The 24,520-nt window shown below is 47.4% G+C and overlaps 1 protein-coding gene across 16 annotated transcripts in view; it reads right to left on the reverse strand.

The window, feature by feature from the left end:
- Positions 1–24,520, reverse strand: part of LOC144115083 (uncharacterized) — a 263,914-nt gene that overhangs the window by 184,554 nt on the left and 54,840 nt on the right. For 10 of the 16 annotated variants that reach the window (XR_013311238.1, XR_013311240.1, XR_013311237.1 and 7 more), the window contains exon 1: positions 19,891–20,331. Coding sequence is in view for 10 of the 16 variants with exons in the window: in XM_077649231.1 (XP_077505357.1) it covers positions 19,891–20,099 (209 nt within the window). In the remaining 6 variants the exon portion in view is untranslated. Of the gene's footprint in view, positions 1–19,890; positions 20,332–21,615; positions 22,369–24,520 lie in introns of those variants that run through there. The other 6 variants (XM_077649229.1, XM_077649227.1, XM_077649226.1 and 3 more) reach the window with 3 other exon arrangements.

Consider the following 24,520-nt stretch of genomic DNA (forward strand, 5'->3'; position numbering starts at 1 on the left):
TGATTTATTAAACGCTCAGTTTGTAGTGAACGCTGTGTCTATGGATTTCTTTTCCGATCTCGTCTTTTACCTTTGACCTGCACTAGTTCTGTCCTGCAGTGGCCTCGTGGTAGAGCATTTGCCTCGCATTCGAGAAGTGCTGGGCCCCATCGTCGGTGCCGTAGTGCACCCACCGGTTTTGTTAATGGGTAAAAGAGTTCTCCCGTCCTGATGCTCGTCTTTTCCGGGGTTAAATGCATCTGAAGGTTTTCGACCCTGGCCATAAGTTACAGCCCTCGGCTCGGCTGCGGGAGGTGGTAATTTTGACTCCCATTGTCGGCCCGCCGGGGTGGATGGCGTATGAAAGAATCTGCGCCTTCGAATCTCGAAAAGGGCCGCAAGTGGGCTTTTCATTTTCAGCACGAGGCGAATATAAGTTGTGACGACACCCGTCAGGTTGAATGCAACGGTTTCGTCGTCGTAATTTTTCCGTTGGCTAAACGGAAAATTTAAAAATTGGTTTTGGGGAAAGGAAATCGCGCAGTATGTCTCGCATATCGGCCGACATCTGAGCCGCGCCGTTAGGAAAAAGGTAAAGGAGGGAGTGAATGAAGGGGTGCCGTAGTGGAGGGCTATGGCATAACTTCGACCACCTGAGGATCTTTAACGTGCACTGACATCGCACAGCACAAGCAGCCTTAGCAATTCGCCTCCCTCTAAACGCAGCCATCGCAGTCGGGTTCGACCCCAGGAATTCCGGATGAGTAGCCGAGCGCTCTCACCACTGAGCCACCGCGGTTGGTGTTTGTTAAACAGGTAAAATGAGATTCTGTGTGCGTAAGGGAGAGAGCTCGTGTCAGAGAGTGCGCATGTTGTGCGTGGGCACGCACGCATGCGTGTTCTTGTATATGTATGTGTTACTATACTTGCCTTATAGAGGAGTGACATATGAGCTGGAAAAAAGTACACAGCAGTACACAGTACACAGCAGTAAGGGCGCTGTGATCGGTGCTCTGCCGAACAGAAAACTATCGCCGAAAGCCTCGACTGGTTCGCGTCAAAGGCGAGAGCACATTTCGAAGTATGTGAGACGCGCACCGAACCGAAGTGCAAGCGTTTCTTGTTTTTGTCCAAAAGCGCGATAAATAATTAGAACGGGGTTCGCATCTTAGCTGAGGCGGTCTGAATCCTCAAACAATCCAATGGAGCGCCAGATTTTACTAATATGCACTCCGGCACACAAGGCCCTCAGGGGAAATGAAGGAGCCAGCGAGCTCGCAAAACGACGTATACCTTTCCGGGCAATCTCAGACCCCCTCCTTGAACAGAACACTTATCGTCAGGAAAGGATAGGATGACCACCTACCGAGAAATCACACAGTGCTATAATTAATTATGTAGGAATGCTCAGATGCGGACCCCAAACTCAGTAAAAAGGAGGAGTCGATCCGGCACTAATTGCAGGTTGACGCCTACCCAAATCCGCTAGAACTTGGTAAAGTCCACCCAGGCCAATCTGAAGCTAAATGCAAGCATAGTGAAAGCCTGGCAAGCGTGGTCCATTTGCTATGCACGTGTCCATAGATATCAGATGGCACACAACAGGCACCTGAGAGGCTATGACGAGTAGCTAAGAGCTAGACGCTCAACAGGCGATCGCCAAAAGACATCAGGCAGCATTTCGCAAGTTGCGCGTCTGTGCCGTCTGTGCCGCTCCGGTCGAAACGATTACAGCGATCTTTATAGCGGCGGGAGACGCTGCTGATGTTATGCTTAATGAAAGTAACATTTCTTGACCATGACAGACAATAAAAACATGCTCAAGAAATAAATCGTAAGTAGCCATAAGCATTAAAAAATAAGACATCAAGGAAATGGTTTGCGAAGATGACGCATCGCTTCCGCGCCGCTAGTGTCGCCGCGAGCAGCGCAGCTGCAGACGACTGCGCGAGCGAAAGTAGGAGAAACTAAACTTCACGTTTCCGACGCTGCCGACGCGACGTACACACGGGAGCAGCGCAAACTCCCTCTGTTGCGTACTGTTGCGCAAAGTGGTGCAGCACATCCGGCAACAGTGCGCAACGCTTCTTCAGACTTCCTGCCCACCACAGGTATTTATGAATTCACTGCCTATTATGTCCCTCTTTGCGTAAGAAGTTCACGAAACCGTTAGCGTCCTTCGGGCCTTTGTTTTGGTCGCCGTTCACTGTTTCGATTTTAAATCGGTGATGGAATACAACGAATTTCTCCTGGTGCGTTTTACTGCAGCGGCTTTAATTGATTTTGCAAGGCGCGTTTGATAAAAATAAGGCGCCGTGCTGCACAGTCTGAGATAGCCCGACAATCTTACGCGTGGAACCGTTGGTTACTTTGCTTGTTTACATTTGTGTGTGTGTTCCTCACTGCCTGGCTTAATCTGAAGTATCTTACTGCCTTTAAAGAGCTAATCCCCTCAGGTGTTCGTGTCCTGAAAGCCTAATTTGTATATGGTGATTCCAACTTGCGCACCCTATAACGTCGCCAGAGGAGGGGACCAATATTAGTCTTCAGTTTGGTTATTTTTTTCGGAATTAGTACTCGCATATATACATAACACGTCCGTGTTTTCTGCAGCCGCGGTCTGATCGTCACATCCAAAATTATCACGCAGGCCTCACTAACGCCAGAAGGTTGGCGCGGCGCGCTGAAATCCGAAATTAAGCGCGCCGTGAGTTGCATACAGAAAGGCTGTTGGAGTTGTTTTTTTAGGTGTTCCGTAGTGGCGCCGCTCTAGCCACCGCTTTCACATGGTACAAACTGCCGCCTGCTCTAAGCATTGTAACTTTCCCTGAACTCTCCGAGCCGGCTGTCCCTGACGCTTTTCGTTATCAGCGTGCACGATCGACCATATACTGGAGGGCACCGCACTCTCCGCAGTATTCTTATCTCGTGACGTCTCTCTTATCTCGTGCCTTGTTGTCGTGTCTGCTTTCCTGAGCTCTCAGAAACTGTTTCGCCTAGTTCGTCATGGCTTTTGCGTAGTTTCGCGGCGCTTCCGCCGGTTGGGGGAAGGGGAGGCCCAGGGCGCTTCGGGATCTTTATGGCAGAGGCAGCGCCTTTTGCGCGGGGACACTTTTTTTTTTCTGTACCCATCTTATCGCTCCCTCCCCATTAATATTTTTTTTTCACACACACACTGTAAAGCTAATTTAAGAAAATTACGCCTAAGCATTGAAAATCCTGGTTTCAAGCCTCCTACAGTGTATTTGTTCTTTTTCAACAGGTGTGCTATCCCAAGCACACCCATCAGATGCCCACAACAGCACCATGGGACTCACTTTATTATGTGATGCTAAGTGCACCAACAAAACACGAGAATTTACTGCAAAATGCTCATCTTCCATCTGCATAAAAAACTGTGGACCGGTGACCTTGATATTTTTGCGATGGATATTGACAGGTCTGTAGTAGTCTATAAGTTTAACTTTAATGCAAAAATTATTTCTTGACCATATTTGCATAATTCATGCATTTCATGAAATCTACACATTGTTCAGACACAGCGCTGTAAATTCAAAGTTCTTAATTTGCTGATAATGCAACACATATAGAACACTGGTGATGCCAGTTGTGTCGCAGCTATGTTTACATGAATGTCAGTCAACAACTTTCTGGCATAGCGGACGAGAGAAATGCACGAGGACAGCGTAGCTATCGGATTAATCTGCCAGACAGGCACATTGAGAAGGGAAAGCCCAGTTCAGTAGTGAATGAAAACAGGTGATGCATAGGCAATTGAATTGAAGAGAGGCATCCCTCCCCCTGCCACCTGCACTTGTTACAACACTCCCCAGCTGCAGCTAACAAAAGCAGCCTAAGCTGAAGGTGGGTGTGGCATGCCTCTCCACAGTCTGCATTGGACATAGCACCATCAGATTTGAAGCTGTGCATCTAAATGAGTGCGTAGCAGCTGAACGAGACACATGAGAAAATATAATGGGCCACAGTCGCATTTTTGTAAATTTCGCTTAGATAGCTGAGCAAGAACTAATACAAAAACCAATACATTGCAAGAGTTGTATCCTTGTTTTCTTTAGATGTCTGTTTGCTTTCATATTTTTTGCAGCTGAAGCTGGCCCAGTGGTGCCAGAAAGGGCAGCGTTGGACAGGCAATGGTGACACCTGCACCAGTAACACCAAAAAGAAGAGGGAGGAGACGACATCTGCATGCACACCTCAAATCCTTAATCAGACTAAGAGTCTCGAAGCGACAGATACAGAAAAGCACTTGGCCGGATTAAAAAAAAGGCACAAGACAAGGCGAGTAACACATCCGGAGGCTCTAAACAAGCGTTAACCGCATTTGCTACGAGACGTTTTTTTCAGATCAGGCTCTGTTCTTTTTCAAAATCCAAAAAGCACTGATAAAAACAAATCAAGGAATTTGCTCTCAGTATGTCCTTTCATTCCCCAAAATCTTATCGATTATTCAGAGAAATGCTTCATTTGCCACATGTGACAATGCTGAGGCGCTGCCTGGCAGACATCCCAATGAAACCTTGTATCACTCCAGGTGCCATGAACGCATTAGAATCAATAACAAAAGATTGGCCACTGCAAGACAAAGCATGTTTCTTTTACTCAGTGTAATAGCCTTGAAAAGAGATTTGATGTATGATCAGTCAGAAGATATTGTAATTGGTTTCATAGATGACGGGAATACAACTTCTCGTATGGCAAACACAGCTCTTGTTATGGCAGCGTCTGGCATATCAAGAACTTGGATTCAGGCAGTAGGCTCTGCGGCAGCCCACAAGGAATCGTCAGCTCTTGCAACATGCAGGCTGCTATTAGATTTAAATTAGTGCCTTGAAACAAAACGTCATTTGGTGATAGCAGTCATCTGTGATCAAGAGTCGAACGATGTCAGCCTACCAACAATGTTCATCCATCCTATCCACGAACTATATTGGAACACACCAAATGAACATTTCAAAAACACATTGGCAATGAAACTAAAGAACAACGCATTTGCAGGATGCCCTTCGCTGACATGAGAGTTAAGTATGCCACACAAGTGTTCAGGAAGTCCGTGTCTATGGCACTTATCACTCTCATCACCATTCAGGGGTTCCTGTTCATGCCAAATTTACAGCAGAGTTTGCAGAAAGGGCAGGTAACTTTTTGACAGCCTGAACAGTTCATCCCTGAAAAAGCCGTGCAAAAGGTTGTGGTGCGCAGATTTTGAGGGCTTCAAACACCATGTCTTCTTTGTGTGTCCCGTTAAATAGGATTGACCAGTGGTGTTTTGGTTGCCCTCTGGACAAGCAACTGCACTCCATCAACGGTTGGCAGATTACAATCAAAGCCTTGCTCCTGCCGTGGACTATCTAAAAAGAATTGAATTTACTCATCATTTCACTTGTTAATGGCTTCAAGAGCCTTTGCAAACCTTTTAAGTAATTATTCGTAAAAAAAAGGCTGTAATGAGACACTCAATCTGCACCAATCCGTTGCCACTCTAAAACATATCTGGATTGGCCAAGTTTTCAAACTTTTTGAAGGAGACTGCGAAGTGACTACAAATGCATTACTCATCAGCTTGGAGATTGTTGCCACGTTGTTGTCACGAACCAGCACACCAACCACAGGCCACAGCAGGCCGCAAGGCTCCAATTCATATAAAGTGCAATGGTCTTCACAACATGCCCCTCGTAAAGTATATGGAAATGTGTACCATGTCGCTAGCACTCTTGTGAAGAGCTTTTTTGATCTGAGGACCTGCCGCAACCTCTGAAGAATGTCTATATTATATAGAGGAACTAAGCAGAAAAAGTCCATTGGTTCCAACTGGAATTATTCCAATTGGGGCCAGTTCAAAAACCGACTGGTTCCAACTGGAACCAATTATATCTTTTTACTAGGACCATTCCGGAACATTCTGCCTTGTGCCAACAATTTAGAGGGAAATTAATTGCAGCGTGTTAGGGATGTGAAGCCAAACAAACACACAAGGAGCATAAGCTCAACACATATCCACAGAACACACTTTTGCTTCCACTTGTATACTCCATTAATGGGACTCTCCTGCTGGAGCAAGTGACGCTTGTTTGTTGAGCGAAATTATTTCATATACTCACACCAGTTCTGGTGGTGGAAATGATGAAAACAATTCAGCAGGTAAAGCCGCTAATATCTTTTTAACAGAAACCTCTTTAGTTCACTGTTGTATGTCAATAATGAGCACTATGTAGCTATGACACCGACCACCTGAAACTTCTGTAACCCACTGGAATGTCCAATTGGAATCTCAAGAACCAATTGCAGATATACAGTTGGACAAGCTGCAGCCAACTGGAACCCAGTGACTCCAACTGGTTCCAGTTAACATCAGTTGCCAAAACCAGCAGGACAAGCTGCGGCTAATTAGAACCCAGTAACTCCAATTGGTTTCAGTTGACACCAGATGGAATTCCAGTTCGAACCACTGGACTATTTCAGCGAGGAATTGATTCCCTCTTCAGACAAGAATTCATGTATTGTGCCCACATACCAAATGTGTGTAATAATCTGGTTGAAAGGATGCCAAACTGGGAATGTATTTTCTGTTCCGCAGCCTGCAGGTCGAAATTTTTAAAATTACTTTGCCATACAAGGCTACATGGGTACATCATATTCGTCAACAGAAGAAGAGATACAAAGTTGAAACAGAGTGTTCCTACCTGAAAAAAGCGTAAATTAACTGTTGATATTCATGATGCATTGTGTTAGTATATGATTAGAATATTTGGTTTTTTATTTCTGCCTACTGCTTATGTGCCCTCTCTTGAATTTTTGTTGTGTTATTTATTTTATGTTTATAGTTTATATATTTGTTTATTTATAATTCTGCTCTGGTTGCACATATACGGCACTGATTGCTTTTGCTGCGTTACTTCTTTTTACAAAATCCAGGCTGTTTTTTGGAAGCCTTGTGTGTCTTGTTAGTCTGAGCATTGCTATGACAAGGGGTTTTGATTTAACTTATTGTTGGCAAATGCTAACAGCTTAAAAAAGGTGCCAGAGAACCCCTGCTGCTCCTTTTCCTTCCTGATCAAGCAAATAGCCATACATCCTCTCAAGAAATGCGAGAATTCAATTAAGAATGACTGGCTGTATACTGAAATCAGTCTCTATGAGCTGTTATATCATGATTAGTGTAAAAATAAAGTTGTGAAACTTAATGTTGAGACATGCATGCCTTCAGCTGCTCATAAAATCAAAAAAGTACTCTGCAGAACCCAAGGCTTTTGTGGTATATAATTTTCCAACCACTGGTCATGACTGTTGCACTGTATTGTGCTGTTGGGAAAATTAGCGATGTCTGGAATCCGCAGGCAGCAAAAACAGACTGGATCATGTGTTCGGCTCTGGAACAATTAAGAAGGGTGTGCGCATAAGATGTGACTTGGCTGACGTGGGAAAGAAGCAGCGTGGGAAACAAGCATGCTCAAACTATGATGAAGTGCTATTTAAAGCGGCTGTATTAGCGATTTATTTATTTATTTATTTGGACATACTGCAGCCCCTACAGAGGCTATTACAGCAGTGGAGGTATAGATTCAAATCAAAAGACATGGTAGTAAAAATTAAAACAGCAAAGTTGAAAACATAGGGAACACTACACCAATTGGAAGCATTGGTACAGTAAATAGATTATAAAGCAGTTACGGCCTGTATAAATCTGTCTATTGAGAGGAAACACAATGGACCGGGCAGTGTATTGCGATGTTCAATAGTGCACAGAAAGGAACTGCGTTTAAACACATTAGTGCGAGTAGTGTAAGGTGAAAGATTAAGATTATGATAACTTCTTGTTGACGGTGCTATATCGCACTCGTGATGTACCTGTCGCTTGAGAGTCGGTATTGCAAATGAATGACACAGTGTGGAAATTTCAACGATCCTGGTTGCTGGGATGGTGGGGGGGGGGGGAGGGGGGGATTGGCAAGGGTAGTTATTTGTAATGACTGAAGGCAGAAGAGGGTAAAAAATTATGGCGATATCTATTACATATCAAGGGAACTGATTTCCTTTGGATGGACTTAGATTTCCTAATCTCAGTGACCTTCCAAGGATTGCACACAAAGCAAGCATAGATAAGAATTAGACAGATTAGGGTTCTATACATTAGTAACCTGGTTTCCTTCAGAGCCTCAGTACTGTTCGTCAATGACATCCTAATTCTTTAGGGCTCTATTACAAATGAAGTCAGTGTGTATGGATTATGTTAAGTGGGAGGTAAAAATAATTCCTAGATGCTTGTACCCGAACACCCTTCGAAGGGGTATATTATGAAAAGATTAATAAAAAATTGATGAAGAGGAACTAGTACTGAATGTCACGGCAACAGATTTACAGCAGGTAATATTCATCTACCAACTTCCACACCACCTACAGAAGCTAGAAAATGATTCATTAATATGAGAATGATCATCTCAAGAGTGAATGATGTCATATAAAACAGAATCACAGGCATGCATGCAAATGTTCCATGTGATTTTCCAAGGCATGTTGTTCATATACAATAGAAAGAATGAAGGTCGTAAGACCGAGCCTTGTGGCACACCGGATGTTACGGGGGCGATGAAGGACTGTGCTGAACTGTAGTTAACAAACTGAAAGCGCTAAGAGAGGAAATTAGAGATCCAGATTACTAAGGCTGAATTCTTCCAATATAAGATTTAATTTGATCATCAACTTAGAATGAATCACAGTGTCAAAAGGTTTTGAAAAATCAATGAAAAGCACGCCAATTTGACAACCACACTCCAAATTATGAGCAATGTCATGCAGGAATTCTGATAATTGGGTAGATGTGTTAAAACCTCTCCTGAAGCCATGATGAACATTAGATAAAATGTTATTCAATTCAAGAAATCGTACAATATGTGTATGGATGATATGCTCAAGCATTAATCTATATAATGACATAATAAGCGAGATAGGCTTGTAGTTTTCAAAATGTTGCTTATTGCCTGACTTAAATAACGGCCGAACTTTTGCAAATTTCCAGGACTTGGGTCCAATACCACAACTAAAAGATTTAATAACAAGAAAATGTCGATAACAAGATGTTCATAATGAATATCTGGCGAGCAATGCATTACGGATTCCATCAGGCCCGCTTGATTTATTGACATCAAAATTCAGCATCATATTCACAACATTCTCCAAGGAAACTGTCAGATCAATTGAAGCTGATTTGGCATACAGGAATGATGGAGGGACTAAACTGTGATGTTGAGAAACATACTGAAAGAATGAGTTTAAAGCATCTGAAATGCTCTTGCAATTCAGAATTAAATGGTCATTAAAAATAAATTAATTCGAAGGAGTATCCTGAGAAAGGATCGTGGGCCAAAATTTTGTTGGGTTGCTGATTGGTAAATTTTGCAGCAAATTTCTTCCTTGATTTGTAACATATGCGGTTTCATGTCCCGAAGCAACACATGGGTTATGAGGGACATAGCAGTAGTTGTCGGCATGTTCTATTGGACTGTGTGCGGTCTCAACATGCGAGGACACTGTGCAGTACACGGACCACTTGCAATTTACAATTTAGTAAATCGCCCAACATTGTGGCAGATGCAATACTATTTGGGTTAACTCCCGGTGTGTCATCACTGCAAACTGAATTAATGACCTCTGGTTATTGCTCTTGTATGCCAGCAATTGCCAAAACTGTTCTGCAAATTTTCAGAAAGTCGTTTCTCGACCTGCCTTGGTAATATTTTCCTGCGCTTTTTATCTACAAAAAACAAGTAACCTGAATAGCATGTAGCAGACGAACCAGCGCCCTAAACAATGCAAGCATGCAACTTCACCAATATGAACTTCTCTTGGTGGCTGTATACTAAGCTATAGCACTGCAGCATATTATGTTGTCTTTGGTCTACTTATGCACTGTGAATTTTTTTTCCCGAGTCAAAGGTTGAAATCTTTCACTGGCACTCTGTATGTGTATACTCATTGCCACACATCGATATATTTCAATACATGTGAAATATTTTACTTCATTGCTATTTATTGAATCTTCACAGAGTTATTGTGTATAAACATATATTGATTGATGTCACATTTGCTTATATATGAAATACTTACCTTGATAGTACGGTATCTTGTTGAACCATACTGGCATTTTTCAATTTTGATTGTTTAGCATGGCGGTCACTAATATTGCCATGCCCCCGTAGTTCCGTGCACTCACTCATGAGTGCACTCATATCGTCTCACTCACACTCACGTCTATGAGGGTAAGTGAATGTGAGTGTTGGTTGTCTTGAGTGTGAGTGCAAGTGAGTTGCGAGTGTGAGTGGACGTGAGTGTGGGTGGTCATGAGTGTGAGTGGATGCGAGTGTAAATAGAGATGACTGGTGAGTGGAGATGAGCTATGAGTGGGCTTGAGTGCCGAGTGGATGTGAGTGGTGGGTGGACGTGACAGCGAAGTTGGTCGCATGTATTTCACGATGACAGTATATCCGTTCAGCTATCTTCATGTTGTTGACAGCTGAGGGAAGCAATATTCACTACCAAGGGCGCTCGAGGCAGCATAAGGCATCATGCCGATGTCTTTGGACTACCGAAACAGAGGATTCTGCTGGCACAGGAACGGGAATCTTTCGTTGCTGTTCGCAATTTAGTTCACGGTTGCCATGGGCGCTGGCCTTTTGCGGGTCCAATGAGCAACTACGAGTTTTATCAGATCCTTTGAATGAATTTCAATTGCCGCTGCTGAAAAGGTAGATGTGTGTTGTCACGCTTCCGACACGGTCATACACACAGAGTTGTAATGCTTGCTTCTCAAACAACAACTGTCTGGTTCTTGGCAATAACGAGCGTAAGGTGGGATCTCGAGTACTGCAGTGGACGCTTATGTTTTTTCTGTGCCCGGGTGTGCACATTGTAGAGCTCTGCTCCGGCTGTATTCTTTTAATTGGGCCGGACTTGCGCGAAAAGCATACCGATTTGGCCCAGCTCTTGAAATGCACCAGCTCGGCTCAAGCCCGGAAACAAAGCAAAAGCCAAGTGTGCTTTTAAGTAATACAGGAGGTTCTTGTGTCTATCATGCACTTGAAGGAGCCCTGCGTCGCAAATCACCCTTGTGGTTTTTATGTTTTGTATGCATAGCTTCAGACATGGTAACACCTTTGACGCCCAAGGAGATATCCAAAATGGTAATATTTAATGCTTTAATCTGTACCAGAAATGATTGTTTCGTGCTGATGGTGATGGAATGTTGCAGCGATTTTCAGCAGTGGATACGAGGTGGCAACCAATCTGGCCGCACCCTTTTTGATAGGTTTGATGTACAGTTCCATTTGAAGTCTTATATACCCCGAAAAGGGATCTGAAATAGAATGTATCTCAGTACTGTCAATTTTCCCGTTGAGAAAAAATTGCAAAAAAGGCAGTACGAGTGAATGAAAGCTCATAAGAATCAAGCCAGGGCAAGTTTTTGTTTCACCTAAAAGTATCATGAAGTCGAGTTCTGCTCTTCAAAGTGCCAATACTGAGAATGCAGTGAAGAAAAGCCCTCTGACAGACATCATAGCCAAAAATGTGAAGAGAACGGGAAACTCGGGGCTGGGGTGGCCTACAAGTCGTCTCGGTAAAACAAGACCGCTTGTTGAGTCGTTGACAAGCACGCTAAGGCTTTCCCTCTCTAGTTCACTCAGTGAGTGTCAAGAAACCATCTGCTTACCTCTACCATACATTCCTCTGTCGATGTTACACGTTAAAGTAAAAGCCACAGCTCTTAATATCTTTTATATTTTGCAATTCCATCACATTGAAATACATGTTTTATCATTCCTCATTTTTGCGCCCCGTTTTGGCCATAGGGGCATAGGTGAGAGGAGGTTGTGGGGGGGGGGGGGGGGGACGCTGCGCTGATACTTGTCTCGCACTCATTGAGAACTCTGCACACGTTTATCGACACCATTCAAAAACGTGTCCGAGCACCTTAGCTGCTGACGCTAAACAAGCACTCATTGTCTCAGCAGCAAGCGCGGGAGCACACTTGCGTAGCATTGGTTCGGGAAATGGAATTGCATAAGTGACCACTTTCTTCAAGCACTTAAACTGTGAAAATTGTACAAACTGTCCAACAGAGCCCAGGCAGCTCACCACCCCATCTTTGACTCAGGCTATGCCAGGGGAGCCACGAGCGCAGTTTTCCGCGGGCAGTAAATCCCTCATCCTCTCCGTTGACAGCAAACAAGAAAATAGTGAGTGAGTATGAATGAGTGAGTGGTTGTGAGAGTGAGTGGTCATGAGTGCGAGTGTAAGTGGTTGTCAGTATGACTGGTCATGCGAGTATGAGTGGTTGTCTGTGCGAGTGGTCATGAGTGTGAGTGAGTGGCTGCGAGTGTTAATTTTTGTGAGGGGACATGAATGTGAAAGAGTGGATGCGAGTGCAAGTCGCCGTGAGTGTGATTGAGCCACCTCTCATGGTACCGAGGTATGCATGCCACTGATGCCAGAATCACCACTTCTATACATCCATTGCGAATACTGATGTTTTCTTTAATAAACTACCGTTTGCACAGAACTGCTTACACTTTTGCTTCTCGAGCGAGCGCCCTAACCGGCTGTCATGCAGTCGCGCCGCTCGCCACAGCCATGCTACCTCACCAGAACGTCAAAATACACGCAGCACACAACGCAAGTACATAGGAAATTGTGCGCAAAAGCAGCGCAAAAACATTTAATCACCAGTATGTGTGTATGAAGCTTAAATCCAGCTAACGCCCGCCAGCACCACAACCGCGCGAGCCACCGGCTGCGAACAGCTGGCCAAACGCAAGCCGCCATGCTGGATTTCTGTATTGGCGGCTTGTTTGAGCTCGTCTCAGGAAGTTTTGAGCAATCAGTTCGTTTACCACCACTCCTAGGCACCGTCGACTTCGGAAAAAGAAAAAACGGCCCCATTGCCTCTGCGGGAAAGTCACACCCTAGGTAGTGTGTACTGGACTGTTTTTTTTTTTTGAGTGGCGCGACCAGCCGCCGCGGAGAAATGCCGCTGAGCGTGGAAGTAGTTGGCGCTGCAGTCAACCGCACTTGAATGCGTGTTCGCGGTCAGGCTGCTGTTTGCTGCCGCGCACGGAAGTCGCTGCGTAATGCCCGTGTGATGTTCAAATTAATGCATCGTTCCTCTTTAGTAAAATGAATTATGCAAATGCTCTGTGACCTCACGCACCCCATAAAAAAACTCCAAAACAATGCGTAGCAGTAAGTGAAATGCCTGGAAATTTACACGGGAGCTCGCTCCCTCGTGTACATCCGCGATCTTGTTTAGTTTGCACGGCGCTGCGACACGGAACTACGTAACAGCCTAGTGGAATGCAGTGACTGCGATGTTGTTGCCTTAATGACATGGCACACACCCACGACGGGGGAATAGGCCAGGGTTCGGCGAGGAGCGTGCCGCGGTCGCACGGAACGCTTTCGTTATCGTCTTTTAGCGCACGCTGATGTTTAGAAGGGCGAGCTAGTGGACTTACTTGCAGCACAAGTGCAAGTAGAGCCTTTGTAAAAAATTTAGAGCCAACCGCGTTCGCTTCCGAGCCACACCGCATAACTCGTAACGCATTTCCAGCATTCCATACCTCCTGAAGGTAAGATTTTTGGTCCCGTTACCTCCAAAGGGCTGAACGACCAAAAGTGCTGCAGGAGCCCCACTATACGTCATAAAAGCAAACCCCGTGAGCTCTGAGCTCTTGACAAAGGCTGTACCTAGTAAAAGTGCAGTTCTAGTTCATGTATCTAATACCAACTTTCCACTTGAGAGAAGCGCCAACAATAGGTCAGGCAAACTTTGTGCATGGGACCCCAGTCGTAAGGCAGCAGTAGACAACCCCCCCCCTCCCCCCGCTTAAAAAATATACGCGAATATGGATGACCCAACTAATTTTATTTATATATAAAGTGGCCCACTGAGTCCTCTGCAAAATCTTGAATCTTAATTTTCTACACACGGCTCAACTTTAAATGGTGCTGTGCTTTCCTTCGGGCGAAGTCACGAGACTTGTTGAGACCTTAGACAAAAAAATGTATTCTGGTCAAAAGATGTCAAATTTGAGATGAGCTCCTTGAAGTGCTGATCGCATCTAATGCGGTTCATGCGTTGCTTGTTCAGAAGAGCAAGCACATCCATGATGTTGTCGTGATGCAGTCCTCCAGAGCTTAAACGTCCTGTGAAAACGTCCTCAGCTGACTGATAAAGTTGAAGAGGCTCAATGCGGGGTAGAGCAAGCCACCAAAATTGCATGTTTTTGTCAGGGTGGCAGCATTCAAATTTTTGCCATCGGGAGCTGGTAACAGAAGCTGATCCATGCACACACGACATTTTGTTTCCAAGATACACTTTCTTGCAACGAACCCTGCAATATAGTATCAATAAGCCTTGAGTCACACCTCTGACTGTTATAAGAATGTTCTGTCATAGCTTCCTTGTTGTTAAGAGCTCTTTCTGCTTGATCAAGATTACCCATGTTGATCAGCATATCAATTAGTTTCTGCTGCTTATGAGAACCTGCCGCCTGGTCCTTGACTGATAGAAGCGAGCTAACCATCACCTCAGGCACATATTTGATCCAGCGACGCTCTTTGCCAGATTGTAATAATCCTCCAATAAGTGTTCTCTGTGTTACGACACTACGGTTCGTATACGAACCGCATCCATATTTGGATAACTCTAGCGCGGTTACTTACAAAGCGCTCGCAGAGTTCTGCATGAGAAAAAAATTATAAATGCAAACATTAATGACTGTAAAAGCCTAGTAACTGCCCCATTCTCGGCGGACACTTAAACTCCACCGTGAGGGAAAAAAAAACTCTACAAAGGTCATAACGTGCAATGCATACGGTATATTGCCGCGTGTAAGTCTCCCCGCACTCACTCCCCTCGCTGGCCGAAAAAAAAAGTCGACTCCAAATCGCCTCACGTAGATCTGTGAATGACAATGCACCCCGGCGGCATCTGCACTGATGTCGCCATCAGTGCCGGTTGACGTGGACATTAAAGGGCCGCAGAAAGGGGTTTGAACTTGGCTTTAAAATACTTGCACTGAGAAGAGTACAGGCCACCGAGAGTCCATGCCGCGTACGAGACCTCAGAAGCGAGCGGGAAATTCTTTGGTGTTTTGGCGTGCGAGAGGAGAGGGAAAGGCGCGAAGACGCGGAAGTTTAAATTTTGTCTTGCAACATAACTCTGCTTCCACAAAACGCATTAAAATATTCCTTGCTGGACGATAATCATGAAGCGGCGTCTTTAACATCTCAGACATATCGCAAGCTTATTGAGAGCCCCCTTCTGGGCCCCTTTAATCGTTCTCAAAGCTTCGATCAAAGCTTTGTCCTGCGGGCAAGAACTTCGTCAGGCTGGAGAACTTTGAGGTAGAAGTGAGGAACCGACGGTTTTTCAGGCCCTATGTGAGCCTTTGGTGCAGGGACCTGTGTTCCAAGCTCCTCCTAAGCCTACGGGGCGCCAAGCACCCCACGCCCAAGCGCCAACCACCTATCCGCTCGTGCTCAGAGTCCGGCGCGTCGGCTAAATCCGCGCTGCTGAGCGACAGTGACTCGTCGCGACCTACGCACCAGCTGGAGCAGTTACCTGTAGCGGTGACGGCATCCTTAAGCGCGAGCTTTCCATCCAGACCGCTGATGGCTTGCGGAAGTGTGCCCACGACTCCATGCTGAAGTCTGCGCTCCCCTACGGCGGCACAACGGCAGAACACCACCATCCCCTGCGCCTCTGTGGCGGCCATCCTGGCGGCCACACGACGGTTCTGGCGAAGCAGCTGCTGGCACGCTCTGCATCCGGGATGCTCGTCGTGGGCGACGAGGTTTTAGATCGAGACGGCCGAGTACGCAGAAAAGTGTGCCCACGGCTCCATTCTTAAGGCTGCATGCACTCGTACGCCGCGGCACAACGGCGGAGCACCACCACCAGGCACTGCGCTTCAACGGCTGCCACATCCAGGGGGCCGCCATAGTTCCGGCCAAGCAGCCGCTGGAGCGGACTTCATCCAAAACTCCGTACTGCTGCTCGCGGTCGTCTTGGGAGTACCACGAGGCTGTAAAGGCGGCCGGGAATCGAGGCAGGAAACGGTGACGACGGAGTCACAGACCTTCGGCTTCTCGGCGCCGCACATGTGGTGATACTCTGCCTATTCCCAAACGCTTCGGCATCAAGCACGTCAGGCACGTGTTACACTACGACTCACCGCGTGCCGGTACCGCGGATATGCGCTGCTGATGCTTAAAAATTGCGCGGCTTAATCCGATTCTGAAGATACTATCTGGTTCGTTCATTTGACGCCCACTCAGCCTCCAACAAGAGAAAGCGTTCCTTAGAGTGAAATCATCAAAATGAAATCATCCATAGTAAATCCAACTGCTATCGCAACTTTCTCCCGTCAAGTTTGATGATCTTCCTCCCCATTTTTTAAGGTGATAGCACTTGATGGCGCACTAGCTAAAACGCCATTTTGTGTCCTGGTGATGCTCGCAGTACAAGGTGCAGCCAGCGGTGTGGCCTGTGAGAGACTCCGGTAGCTCTTTCCGAGCAACCTCTCGCGACCAATCATTAAAATGTCTGCTATCTGCCGGGGTGGGCAGTTTGCTAACAATCCGGTGTCCAGGTTGCCACCTGACACGGTGGGCAGGCTGCGATTACGTCACCAGGCTCGCAACGCGTCACGCGTAACAGCCCTGTTAAAGTAAAGCAAAATAAAGCAAGCAAAGTCAAACAAAAATAAAGCAGAACAAAGGTAAAAAAGCTAAACAAAGATAAACAGCTCAACGAACGCAATCATGCTAGGTATGCTGTGATTACGCCACCAGCTTCGCAACGCGTCACGACCTTATTAAACAAAGGCAAATTAAAAGAAAAACAAAGGCAAGCAAACAAACTAGCGCACCTAAGTCACATTTAACCTAACCAGGTAAAACAGGGCCCAACCTTTTTCCATCGTCGACCTTCTCCCTTCATTTTTCGCTTTATCATTTAAGGCACGCGAAACACACCGACCCTAACTGCTGTCAGTTCAGCGACTAGAGCGTCAACACAGCGCTATGCATCTGTGCGCGTGTGTGCCATGGTTCTTGTCTGTGAGGGGGCTAAAAACGCGCCAGAAATGACTTGCCAATAGAACGTGCCGAGCTTTTTATTTCGGCTCTTCAACAGCCACAGTAAAAACCGCACAATACACAATGACGCACACACACGCAAAAAAACAAACGCCCCATTAAGGTTCTGGAGCTCTCTTGCGTGTAGTCATCTGATGCAATATTTGAAAACATGGCCATCTATACCTCAAGGATTTTGCACTACTGTTGCAATTTACAGCCACCTTCGCTATATCCGGTATATTTCCTCCTTATATCAGCTCATATGTTTTATAAACGTGTTAATGTTAATCAGAGCACGACGAATCCTTTGGCACGATCCGAAACCGCCTGCGACGAATGGTTTGGCTGTAATGGACGTCGGAAGGTCTTTGGAATGCACGTGTGACGACACACTCTGCACATGATGATGATGATGAATTTTTATGGCGCAAGGGCATCTATGGCGAAAGAGCGCCATGGCATAAGGCATTTTTCAAATTCTCAAGGTGGGGTCGAAGACCCATTTCCCAAGCATTTCACCCTAAATAAGCCGAGCACCAGACCAGGGGAAAGCTTGTACCCATTGTGTCACCGGTGGGTACCCGGCGGCAATGGGGATCGAACCCCGCACCTCCCGCATGCGAGGCGGATGCTCAACCACTTGGCCACCGCTGCGGTATCCCCTCTGCATATTATTCCGCGCATCCTCCGCCTTGTTATCGTTCCCGGTAAAACGCAGCGCCACCGCTGCGTCACCCAAGGCATGCGTCACCGACAGTGGCTACAAAAACAGGCTGCCCGGCCGGGAAGATCGCTAGACGAGCGTAGCGTCGGTATGCTCGTCCGCTGCCGTCGGCAATCGAATAAACCCTTGTTACGTTTTTATGTTGGGATTCGTCATTCGGTAGAAACGAGATCCCACGCACGGTCTGGGGGTGGAAAGGTCGTCGGTGCCACGGCACTCTGATATACCGCGGCACTCAAAAGCCCCAACTCTATGGACATATCGTAGGCGTAAGTGCGGAGCGCCTGGCCGCACAGGGCCGCGCCGCGACGGACCCTATGCTCCTGGCGCTGGCTAGCTCTCCCTCTCGAGCCGACGGAGAGAAGTTCAAGGCGTGAAGAACAGGAGACGGGGGGCGCTGAAAGGACAAGTTAAACCGCGAAGAAAAGTGGGGCGGGGGGGGGGGGGGGGAACCTGAATGAGCTCCAGGCCACCAAAAAAAAAAGTTCCCGAGAGCCCGTGCGTACGCCCGTGCGCGTAGGCGCTCCGCCCGTACGCATATGATGTGTACATCGAGTTGGGGCTTTAGGCCAGATGCGTGTTGCTGCCTATTGTATATGGAGCAAGTCGCACTATTTTTGTACTGTGCTTAATTGCATAATTAGTCCATAAAATTAGCCAACTTCGCCAGCAATGAAGATAGGCGAAAAATTGCAATGAGAAAGTTGTGGAACGGTCCGCAAAACGTTCCATGGAACAGTTTCTGATTTTCCATCTATTACGTATTGGCTTTTTTTCGCTCATTGCAGATGCCCGCAAAATACCAAAAATACCACGTGCAATGCCTGCTTGCGTGCCACTGTTGCAGTGCTCTCAAACGTTCTGCGTCGCTTCGTCTTAAAAAGCCGCGACATATTTGTAGACCCTGGGACACCCTGTATAAGGGATTGGAAGTATGGATATTAGATCAAAGAACCTTTTTCATTTATTTAAGCATCCTCGTCATCCATCATTACATACCCTTTTATGCCCTGAGGCAATTACTTCGGTTTAAGAAAATAATTGAGGCCTCGCGCCCACTGTTCTTATGTGACGTAGTGTGGTCGCGTGGTAACTGTCCTAGTAAATTTGGGCTTCATTACAGACAGGCGCGTCCTTGACAAGCGTAAGTAGTAAGAGCTAACGCTGGAATATGTTGGCGTCAGTTGCCTTGAAGCTAAGTTTCATTCAAAGACTGAACAGTCGCGCGTAAAAAAGATTAGCACTAGTGAAGTGCCACAGGAGCGGCAGATGACACTCGGCGATGCGGTCACGAACACGCCGATAATAGAAATTAACGGTGGTTTAGCTTCATGATGGTTTAGCCTGGCAGACTTTTATGCTATGCTTTGGCCGTTTCTTTGGTCTTTGTCAGGCTAAACTGTCGTGAAGCTAGCCAAATCGAACACGTCACCCGATTTTGGTTGACTTTGACGACCTTGACTTGAACTTTGACCTCGGCCTTTTGTCTTTGCAATGGCTTGACTATTGGTCAGACCATTCACCACTCACTGGTTATCCAAACTTATAAACTGAACGCTTGACCTTGGCTGAGCCTTGAAGGTACACGGCGATCTCAGCCCGTTACCTCCAGTGGTGAAGCTACGGCTTCAAAATTTCCGGATGTGTTCGCGAAGCATGGCGCCGCGCTCATGTTCATGTTTTTCACTCGCGACTGTATGCAACACGTTTCAAAATGTGCCGCAGTCTCCGCAGTGGCATCGCCATCAGTGGCACTTGACGTGTACTCTCCTGACGAGCGCGCTCATAGCTTCGTTTCACGAGGATCAAGCTCGGCAAGCATTACACACGTCTTTGTAGGCGATTCACATGCATTCAAGAGAAAGGCCCGTGCTTCCTGCTTCTACGAAGTCTGCGGCACGCCAAGTACGACAAGCCGCCCGTCCGGGCGTACACTGTCAAGGCTCCCATGGCCAACAGGAACGCCTTGGCTCGTGCCCAGGCTGGGTCCATCACGACGGTCGCATTCAAGCCGCTCAGCGACGGTGCCTCACCTCACTCTTCGTGCAGGCCGGCACAGGTGCTCGTGGCCGTGATCCCACTTCCGACGTGCCAGCTGGCCATCCAGAGAGCCGAGAGCGCTGTCAAGTGTTGCCACGACTCCATCCCGAAGACTGCTGCGCTCGTCTGCGACGGCACAACGGTAGAACACCACCAGGCACTGCAAGGACGGTTCTGGCCAAGCAGCTGCTCGCGCCGGCATGACCGAGAATCGCGTGGTGTTCTCCGTTGTTGCCTTGAGCCTGGCCGCCGTGCAAACGCCGCTCCATGACCCAGTCTAGGCAGCTGCAGGCATAGGCACAGAAGGCAATGACAGTGTAATCAAGGCCTGAAATCCAGATTTCGACGGAAACCCGTCTGGTCGGGTATGTTCATGGCGGAAAATCTTCAAGCGCCGACCAATCGTTAAAAAGATGACGTTTCGGCGCCGGCTTACACGGCCTTGTTCGCAATGAAAGAAAGACGGGAGTGAAGGTAAGTTATATAGGTTTCATGATATGACGCAAGCAGCGGGAGTGTATCGGGGGTAGATTGCCTTCGTTGCGATTATATCGGTGAAACAGGTGATTTTCGGAAAAGATTGCAGCAGCACCACAATGATGTCAAGAACAAGCGCGTGGCAACAAACGCACTGGCTGATCATGCTATCTCCGAGGGCCATGACATCGACTGGGACGGCTCGAAGATAATCGGAAAAGAAAAGAGCAAGACGACAAGGCTTTACCTAGAATCTTTTTATATTCTAACGACGGCAAACACGCTTAATCGCAACGAAGGCAATCTACCCCCGATACACTCCCGCTGCTTGCGTCATATCATGAAACCTATATAACTTACCTTCACTCCTGCCTTTCTTTCATTGTGAACAAGGCCTCTGTAAGCCGGGGCCGAAACGTCATCTTTTTAACGATTGGTCGGCGCTTGAATATTTTCCGCCATAATCAAGGCCTACCAAGTTTCTGGCGTCGCTCATGTCGGTGACCGGGGGTATACTGCGGCGGCTGCTCGACAGTGGGACACAAAAGACGACAGGCACAAGATGCGCCTTGTAAACTTCAAGACTTCGCAATCAACTACCGAGTATGTTCAAAGCTTGGGCCCCAACGCACTTCCGGGAAGCTTGCGCAGCTCAAAAAATTCTTGCTGCTTAATTTAGCTCACTGACATTGCAGAACAGTAAATAACGTAGGTTACCATTATCGACTCCTGCATTCTGCGTCAAACTCCTTTGTGCACTGAGTATAGACAGCATCCGCAGTGTCTTGACACGGTGCTCAAGAAGCATTTGGTTATTTTTTTTTCGCTTGCTCCCCATATGGCGAATTCGACAAAAGGCGGAGCGAACTTGTTTAAAAGTACAATGACGTCATGCGTGCCAGTTAATTTCAAGAACTAGTCGAAATTTTTTGTGTGCTGGCATTTCTGATCGCTGCTTGGTGAAAGACGCAACTTGTAACGTCCCTCAAGGCATATCGCTAAAGTGAACGCGAAGGCAAAATAACCGATGGTCGTTCAGGGTAAAGGATTGAATTCCAAGAGAAGGCAAGCGTAAGAGGAAACTGCAGTAAGTTGGGTGGGCGGGCGTAGGGTGGCCGAAACTGGCGCAGGAGAGATATGGGGGAGGCCTTTGCCCTGCAGTGGGCGTAGTCAGGCTAATTATGCTGATGCTGAGCAAGCGCCCAGCCCGCAGCTTTGTCTTATCGCGAAAGATTGCTTACATGAAGTTTTTAGGTTAGTGCGCCTGCAATGGCCCCCGCTCAGCAGTCGCCACATGCGAGCAGAGATACGGAGCCCGCGATCAACTTTGACTGGCCGCAAAAGAAGTGCCAACGTTCTTAATTGAAGCGGACTTCGGCACATAGTAGAAAATCACATGTGGCTCATGTTTCCACGGAAACAGCGAATAATATTTTTGCGGATCGCACACTGGGACCCAACGACGCGTGCCAGCCGGTATAGAACCTAAAGACATATTTTGTGAGGCCCGTAGCAGCACAAACACTTCACTGCTGGCGCACTGGAACTAGGTGCCAATCGCCCCGTCCCGGGCAGTGGGTATAGCTACTTCACCGAGCTACCCGCAGTTACGCAATCGTGGAACCTTTAGTTAGCCCTGTTAATTATGACCACTAGCGGACACAGACACACGTACAAGTAAATTTTGTGAGATACGTCGGATTTCGAAGAAAACGGCATATCTGTTCGACGTACCCGGAGAAAAAAAAAGTGGCTGTGGCTTAACTCCGCTGAGCCAGGATATACAGAGCGGTAGCTATGTTAAACATGGTTATACATGGTTTAACTTTGGCTTATCTTTACTGTTTCAAGACTTCAGCGAGAGAAAATCGTTTCTTCGAGAGCAAATCACGTGATACATCACGTGCCACAAGTGCAAGAGCGGGCGTCCAGAGCGGCGGTCAGCGCAGCGGCGGACGTGACTGCCAAGCACAACAGCGAATCACGTGACACAGCACATGCCACGACTGGCGAGGAGGAGCAGCCGAGCAGCAGCTAGCGCAGCGGCGGACATGACTGCCAAGCACAACAGCGAATCACGTGACACAGCACATGCCACGACTGGCGAGGAGGAGCAGCCGAGCAGCAGCTAGCGCAGCGGCGGACGTGACTGCCAAGCACAACAGCGAATCACGTGACACAGCACATGCCACGACTGGCGAGGAGGAGCAGCCGAGCAGCAGCTAGCGCAGCGGCGGACATGACTGCCAAGCACAACAGCGAATCACGTGACACAGCACATGCCACGACTGGCGAGGAGGAGCAGCCGAGCAGCAGCTAGCGCAGCGGCGGACATGACTGCCAAGCGCGCAGTTGGGGCGACGAAGGTGAAGAGGAAGATGAAGATCGAAGCACCTGCCACGCGTGATTTTGCACATGCAGAGCGCCTCCCGTTAGAGGTGAAATCTAAGAGCCACATGCCCTTCAGGCTCAGCATGGGAAGAGTACAGAAAATGCGCCGGGTCTGTCGTGTCAGAACACCGCGGGCTATCAGATGATCGGTCCGACGTACCCGGACAATAAAATGTATGCCGGGTTGGTCCGACGTTCATGTAGCGGCGGTATGAAAGACCACGGGAGCGTGAGTCCTCTGTGCTAGACGAAGCGCTCTCGCCACACACTCCCCCTTCTAACTCTCTCTCTCCCTTTCTCATTATGGCTAATGGCAAACATTTCGAATAAAAAAAATACCCAACGGTGGAAAAGGCGCATACGCAGTCAGCACGGGTGGCTTCTCTACACGCATGTGCCTGGTGCCGCCCATTGCCGCCGGCTCTAGGTGGCAGTGTTTCGCGAAGTGATGCTCTCCCGTGTTCCCTTTCATATTGCCGCTACATTTACTTTTAACCACAACCTTAAAATCGCAGATTGTCTCTGTCCGGCGTACTCGAAAAAAAAAATGTACCGGGGTCGTCCGACGTAGTTTACCCCCAGCCTGAAAAAAGAGCGATAGAATTCGTTTGATATATCCAAACCAAAAAATGCGCAGAGTTCTTCCGAGGACCCTTAGGCACAGTCTAAAAATATTGGTCTGCAGAGTTTTATTTGCAGGAGCTTGCTTTCATAATTTCATTAAGGTATTAAACTGTCTGAGCACGGCATAACGATGGAGGTAACGAACCGCTATCGAACGCTCAGACAGTGCACACTGCGATGATGTAGCATAGACGACTTTATCGTCTTGTGCCGCAGGCATGCTAGATTATGATAATGAAACCAAATGGCAAAAAGGTTGGGCGCTCGTTCAAGCGCTTATCTCGTGACGTTTTTTTTTTTCGTTAGCCTCAGCTCAGATCTTATGTAACCTTCTATCGATCCAGGTTTCTGCGAAAAGCCTTCAAATAAGACTGGACGTCTTTAGGGGCGTCCAACGTTATTTTAATTACAACTCGAAATGCGCACTCGGGCGATATTATATTGCGGCTTTCTCTCGGCCCGCAATAAAGTACGGGCACTGATTTCTGGGACGCACAGGGGAGTCCTGAATGCAGGAAAACGCTGTGGCGATATTTGCGTCCTGTCTGAGAGGTAGCCTCGGCCAGGTCTCTAGCCTCTCCACACGTCAGCATGCAGCCCACAATTAAGAACAGTGCTGACTGGGAAAGGCGGGGAAGCTCTCGAGCACTGTCACGTTGCCCCTCGGCTCTGGGAAACCTCTGAAGGACGCCCAGAGCACGGTCCACGCGAGCATGGCATCCCAAGCGTCCGTCTTGATCGCCACAACGTTCTGAAACGGGCCCTTGTACGCATTTGCGAGGCAGTCAAGGGTGTCATGTGACTGCTCAAGAAAAGCTTCGCGGCAAGCCCATTTAGATGAAAGCAGCCTTTTAAAAATGCGGGACCCAATTCCTGCGAACTTGATAGCGTTCGGAACGCGAAGTGAGTACCACGGGGCATCCAGGTAACTTGCTTCCATGGGTTTACTCCACACACGCGTGTAGTTTGCATCTATGGTTTTTGCCGCGCGGCCTGACCAGTAGCCACTCCCCACGGAAGTGGAAATAAATTCTGCCGTGCGCAGCCAGTTAGTCATGGCACGCAGCGTCATGTCCGGGTATTGTGCGTAAACGTCTGCGAAGTAGTTAGACCTCGACCGCCTGAAAAGCT

The sequence above is a fragment of the Amblyomma americanum genome, chromosome 1 (assembly GCF_052857255.1).
Source record: "Amblyomma americanum isolate KBUSLIRL-KWMA chromosome 1, ASM5285725v1, whole genome shotgun sequence".
Lineage (NCBI taxonomy): Eukaryota > Metazoa > Arthropoda > Arachnida > Ixodida > Ixodidae > Amblyomma > Amblyomma americanum.